Source organism: Cyprinus carpio, chromosome A1 (assembly GCF_018340385.1).
Source record: "Cyprinus carpio isolate SPL01 chromosome A1, ASM1834038v1, whole genome shotgun sequence".
Classification (NCBI taxonomy): Eukaryota; Metazoa; Chordata; class Actinopteri; order Cypriniformes; family Cyprinidae; genus Cyprinus; species Cyprinus carpio.
In genome coordinates, this window is record NC_056572.1 from 31,611,765 (window position 1) to 31,618,578 (window position 6,814).

At 40.2% G+C, this 6,814-nt stretch overlaps 1 protein-coding gene across 1 annotated transcript; it reads right to left on the reverse strand.

Annotated features, from left to right (window-relative positions):
• Positions 1–270: 270 nt before the first annotated feature.
• Positions 271–1,593, reverse strand: junba (JunB proto-oncogene, AP-1 transcription factor subunit a). Its single transcript, XM_019118387.2, has one exon. The coding sequence runs from the start codon at positions 1,331–1,333 to the stop codon at positions 365–367; it is 969 nt and encodes a 322-aa protein (XP_018973932.2). The 5' UTR covers positions 1,334–1,593; the 3' UTR covers positions 271–364.
• Positions 1,594–6,814: the final 5,221 nt, after the last annotated feature.

The following is a 6,814-nucleotide window of genomic DNA, read 5'->3' on the forward strand; positions in this document are numbered from 1 at the left end:
TTTCAATGCTTTTACTTAAATATAAAAAATATAAACAACACAAACAGGAATTCAGGTCTGGGTCAACCCGAGTCACAACATCAATAACTTACTGGAATGTTTTCATATAGGGCAGCACTCAAAAACAAAACCAACTTGAAGGTTTTCCCCTGTGCATTCACTGTCCACTCTTCAACATTTAGTACCTTGAAGGTTTTTTTGTGTGCTTTTGTAGTACTATATTTTTCTTTTAGAAAACACTTAAGAAATATACAACGCTTGTACTCAGTGCTGCAATAGTATCATTTGCATCAAAACATCACAAACATGATCTGCGCTTCCAGTGTTTCCCATTTTGCCAGTGTCCGCGTCATTGCAGTTCGTACTAAAACGACTTGATCTTGGGCGTCAGCATCAGCTGGCACCCGCTGCTCACATGGGTCATGACCTTCTGCTTGAGCTGGGCAACTTGCTCCCTCAGTAGGGAGGCGGTGCTGGACAGTCCGGCGTTATCCGACTTGAGAACTTTGACTTTGTCCTCCAGCCTGGAGATGCGCTCCAGCTTCCGTTTCCGGCACTTGGTGGCCGCCACACGGTTCCTGAGCTTCTTGCGCTCCGCTTTGATGCGCTCCTGGTCCTCCATGTCGATGGGGGACATGGGAGGAGAGCCGTCGCTGCTCTGCAGGTCGGGCACGGTCTGTGGCTCCTCTTTAAGCGCGACCATCCGCTGCGGATGATGGAGCGTGTGCTGGAAGTGATGAGGGTGCGTCGTGGCTTGGTGGTGGTGATGGTACTGTTGGTGGTGATGGTGAGGCAGGTAGCTGATGGTGGCTGAGGGGTAGTTGGATGCAGGTGTGAGGTTAGTGTTGGGATTGCAGCTGTTCAGGGTGGTGTACACGGGGCTCTCCGGTTGCAGGGAGGCGCCGAAGACGGACGACGCGGCCGAACAGGATGACATGCCGCCGGCTCCGATGGAGACGTTCGGCGGGGGCATCTGGTTCATTTTGTGGAGCTCGTCCAGCGCTTTTACGAAGCCGTCCGCGAAGCCCTCCTGCTCTTCTGTGATGCTGCGGCCGTAGAGATACTGCCCCGGAGTGGGTGATGTGATGACACCGTTACCGTTCTGGATGATGAGTCTCTCCAGCTCCGGAGAGGCGAGTTTCAGCGAGCCCACGTCTCCGGTGTAGAAGTCGCTTTCGGAGCGCAGGGACTTGAGGTTCCGGTAAGGTTCGGTGAAGCCCACGCTCATGTTCTGCTTTAGGAGCTTGTAGTCGTGCAGGGCAGCGTCTGGATGACCATAAGCAGAAAGAAACGAGTCGTCATGATAAAACGGTTGCTCCATTTTTGTTGACATGTGAATAGAAATTAGGTTGGAGTTTTTTGAGTTGACTGTACACTTTACTGTCCGCAAATCTGGTTCTCTCCGTAATATTACATGAAGATGTCAAAAAAAGATGTCAAAGAGAGAAAAGAAACTTCCAAAATAGTTTGAACAACTTTACTGTACCAAGTCGACAGGTGTTTTCCCTTGACAGCTGATGTCCAAAAAGTTGCGTTCCGGCACAGTTATTTACAAACAGTCGAACGCGCAGTCTTCTGTCTCGGTGCGTACTCGATCTCACGAGAAAGTGCGCCTTGAAGTCTTTTATACTCAGCGTCCCGGGGGCGTGGCTTGGAGAATCGCGGCCGCTGATTGGATAAGAGTTCGTACCGCTCTTTGAGCTGTCAGATGAGCGGTGACGTTGTTGCCGGGAACCGCTGCTGAGATTGAAAACAACGCTGGAGGCGAGAGTGCAGAGCTGAAGGGACGCTATTTTTGTTTCCACAGACTAGACGCAAAAACTGGCCGCAAAAGTTACATAGGCATTTTTAAGAAAAGTTTCCCATGGCCAAGTAAACAGAAACTCTGTTGTGGTCTTGAGAAAAACACGGCGTTAAAGAATGCATGGTAGTATAACCTTTGAAGTAGCCTGCTCGTAATCTATATAGAAAAATGTAAATATTTGTCATTATGAGATCTTACAGATGATTCAGTTATTGTCTTTATGATTTTGTTTTCTGTATATATGCAGTGAACTGTAAATAATTAAGACAAGCTTGAGATGACAGAATTATAAAGTTAATTTGATGATTATTATTACCAATAAGGAGTGGAGAAGGGATGTGCTTCTTCTTACTCCCTATCGGACATGTATAATTTAAAATTGTTTTCGTTTTTAATTTTATTTATTTTACATGTTCGAAATAAAGTCAAGGTCTGAAAATTCTTAAAAAGTTTACACTGAACGTTTAAGCAGCTCTTTTACGCACAAAAGAAAGTGGAGAGGGTTTTAAATGTCAAGCTCTAAATATATTCCTCTAGTTTAGGTGGCACATCTAAACTGGCGATTTAAGTAAATACAGGATGGGATTGGATCAATTTAACCCAGATGAATGTGTCAGGGCCACCACATCATCCAGTAAGGTCCTGTCTTAAAGCATACTAAGCTTCATGAGTTATATAAAATAAAGATGCCAAATTCATTCAGATCATATATAATGCAGATTTTAGCCATCTTGCATTTGAGTACTTTTACTTACTGAGTCATATAATAAGCAAAGCATGAGTAATAGTAGACCTTTTTTATAGGGCTTTAAGAGTCTGATCCCAAAGATAGACTTAGCTATTAAATGTCTTTCTTTAAAGTATAAGCTGTAACAGTAGCTCTTTTTTGGTGATTATTAATTTGAATTATGATTTTTAAAATGATATCTGTCCCATATAAGGGCAAGACCACACAGTAGTTCCTCCTCAGTGAGCGACCGGGAAACCTCTCCCATGTCGGCCTGATTCCAGAGGCAACGCCTCCGCACATGGAGAGGTGGAGGAGGGGGGGTAGACTCGAGAAGACAGATAGAAAGTCGTAAGAGTGTGAGGTTGAAAGGCCAGTTTTAATGTTACAAGTTAATGTGAACTAAACGTCAATACAGTCCTGTTCTCCCATACTCTCATACAAATAGTCATTTAGGGAAGTTATAATAAATACTAGGTCAGGACACAATGCCGCGTCACACCTGTGGTGTGGGAAGACGTTCACACGACCACATACGAACACCTGTTTATCACCAAAAGAAAGCCACTACTGTCTCCTCAATATGTTAATAAGTCTGAATCATCACTGACTGGGCTTAAAGCCAGGTGCAAACCCATGTTTCGCCATTCGGCAGCAGTGCAGAACCTTTCACCTATATCTTCAGGTATACCACACTCCTGTCAAGAGTCACACTCAACTTCCTCTATCGCTGCATTTAGTAAAAAACTTTAACTGTGTTAGGCTTTTTTCCCCAACAATCTGTTAGTGAAAATGGGTGCTTAAAGGGTTAATCGGATGCTACATGCACTTTTACAAGTTGTTTGAATTGAAATGTGTGTTGGCAGTGTGTGTACACAACCACTCTATAATGATAAAAATCCACCCAGTGTTTATTTTTTTAATCTCATTAAATAACTTCCCCTTTCTCAAATCGAGCCGATCTCAGATGCCTGTCTGTGTGACGTCACAAATCATTCGTGATCCAGCTTCACCTCCAGAAGAAGTGAGTGTAAGGTTTTTTAATGAATATTTGCAAATTGCCTTTACTAATAATGTGCTAATTAGCAAGTTTCAGGATGAATGCAGCTAAAGTAAACAGTCCCTTAGAACAGTGGTTCCCAACCTTGTTCCTGGAGGCCCCCCAGCACTGCACATTTTGTATCTTTTCTTTGTCTGACACACCCATTTCAGGTCTTGGAGTCTATAATAATAAGCTGATGTTATTAATCAGGTGTGTTTGATTAAGGAGACATGGAAAACCTGCAGTGTTGGGAGGCCTCCAGGAAAGTGGTTGGAAACCACTGCCTTAGAGAGCAGCTCGGAAGAGAGGGGAGGGGTTAGCAGAGCTCATTAACATTTAAAGGACAATGCTACAAAACTGCCTCTGAAAAGAGCTGTTTTTGACAGGGTAAAAAGGGTGTTGTTTTGTACTACAATTGAGAAATTTTACCCAAACGATGTTACTTAATTTTCATTAATACCCCAAAGAATCATATCAACTTGTGGAAAATGGGCATCCAATGACCCCTTTAACCTTGTTGAATCACCAGCATCAGGAGGTCTGTATTTTAAGATAAAATATTAAGTTAGGCCCAATCGTTTTTAACACTTGTGTATGCAATCTTTACAATCCTGTTATAAAACTTTATCTTCTTTAGATGTTTTTAGAAGGCTCTGAGTTTTCAGCACTATATAAATAGTCATGCTATTACATTTTATTTTCAAATTCAAAATGTCACTTCACCCGTTAAACAATATGAGACCAGTACGCCTCACAAGGTCAGTTGCACAGGCATTTATACCAGTCCCTCCATATAAAAACAACTATGGTCAGAAATCCGTTTTTTTATACATATATCAAAATTTGGAATGATATTCCTCATCACATAAGAAAAATACCATCCATCACGTTTCAAAAAGGCATACAAACTGTTTCTTCTAAACAGTTACACTTGTACTCACTGATTGTTTATTTATTGTCCTATTTCTGTTTGTATTGTTTTTAGTTGTTTGTATTTGTTTAGCCTGTATTAATGTTTTGTATAAGTGTTTTTGACCTTGTGTTGTAAATTGTGTTTTATGTTCTGCAGAACAGGAACCTGCTGGAAACCAGTTTTTAAACTGTTTTTGGACTGTTTAAGTTGTGTTTTAATTTTATCTTTTTGTTTTTTCTTTTAACCTTTCCTGTATAATAAATGAAATGAAAGCATGACGCTATTTTCAAGAAATAAAAATTCATGTTACATTTATAGGTGCGCATGGCTTAAATGCACTGTAATTTAAAAGTAGCTAGACCTATTGTTTGGATCATCATAAATGATACAGCCAAGCAGCTCATATTATGATTCCATTGTCTACCATAATAATGAGTAAGTCTTTTTTCATTTCAAAATTAGGCCTGGTATGTTTGTTCATGAATGAGCCAGTCATAGTGAAAGTGTGAGGGTAGAGAGAAGAAAAAAAAGAAAAAAAAAAACTAGAAAAAGATGCATATCCAACCGTAACCATGTGGTAGCACAGAGAACAGTGGCTTCCGTCTCGCTTCTTTGATATCTTTAAATCAAAATGGTTACACAGGAAGTTGGCTTCCTCTCTCTTCATTCCAACACCACAAAGTTCAATTCCTTTTCTAGATATCATTCTTTTTAAGAATTTACTGTATCACATACCAGTTATTTATAGATTGCATTATAATATAATAATTACAATAGCTTTACTATTGTTTTTCTTTTTTATAACAATTTAGATTTTCTCATACATGTTTAGACAAGCCATTGTATCACCTCATTCAGCAACCATTACTAAAGGTCAAAAAAAGGTTAAAACCTGTAGTTGACCTTTAGCCGCACCTTTTGTTTATCATCTGTCCACGTACTTACTGTTACAGAACAGGAAGGTGGTCATAGACCATATTCATTGATGTTTATACACATTCCCCTGGTATGTTTTCCCATCAAACAGCTTTCAATATCAGTTGATCCCACTCGCCTGACGTCAGACGTCTGTCAGTTTCATCACACCAAGTCCAGATCAAAGTGAATTACAAAGAAGAGTTCTGTTTTCTTTGAAGGCAGAAACTTATTAAAAGAAGTTGGAAACTGGTTGTAGAAAAGTACTTCCCCTTAAAAATCTTTAAAAAATCAAATAATTCTCTTATCTTTTCATCAAGCTTACTGGAGGTTCATGCACAAATGTTCATTCGCACTGGCCTCATGTAAACAATTTCCTCATAAGTGTCATTTTTTTCTGATTGAAAGGGTAATCTGGGTTGACAGGTTGTAGTTTATGGCAGTGGGGAAGGTATGGCATGGGGTGAAAGAGAAAAGCTGATGAAACGAGAGAGAGCGGTGCGCCTGTGGTCATATCAGTCAAGCTGGTGAACATGCAGCCTGTGGCTCAGCCGAGAGAGGGAACACTTAAATATGTTCACCAACTATTAGCACATCACTGCACACTTCACTGCCAGAGCGGATGGAATGTTCCCGAGGTAAAAGGGAGAGCCGTAAGTTCTAATTTGGCAGCCAGATTTCCAAACACTCATTCTAGAAGTCTGTACCAGATGCTTCTACTCTCTGTTTCTAAAACATCTGCTTTTCACAGGTACTTTGAAGTCGAATAGAAAATGCATATTATGCTTGTGGCGATTCCCCTAATTTTCTGATATTTGCGGGTAGTGAAAGCTCACTTCTGAGCTCTTCTGAGCAACCACGCTTGTCAAGTTCTAAAAAACATAATTAAAGGTAGTGACTAATGCACTATATTCCAAGTCATAAAGGTCCTGTAGATTAAACAGAAGGCCATAGCACTAACAGTGCCAAGATCTTGGGTTTGATTCTTAGTAAATGAATGATAAAATCTAGACGTTCCTTGCCTTTAAGCTTCTTTAGATAAAAGCATCTGCCAAATGCGTAAATGTATAACTTCAGAAATCTTGTAATATTTCACGTGAGTTGCTCAGACTGGGGCCTTCTCTTTTTTGTCCTTTCAGAGTTTGAAATAAATGGATGTGAAATGTTGTTGTATGGCATAATGAAAATGAAAGCACTGAACACACACGTAGACTCATAAAATGGCTTATGGAATTACACACTTGATACACCCTTTTAAGGGATCTAGTTAAGCAAAGTAACTAGGGACATTCTAGTTACTCAAAATATAATTGAAATCAATGAATTAAAAAAAAAAACAGGATATTAAATGTTTGTATGTTTTGGTTTATAAATGGTTGTGCGTTCTATATTAAATAGTAAATAGTAACCATG

Excerpts from the sequence above, each read along its gene's own strand:
- junba (XM_019118387.2), bottom strand. The coding sequence starts at position 1,333 with ATGTCAACAAAAATGGAGCAACCGTTTTATCATGACGACTCGTTTCTT.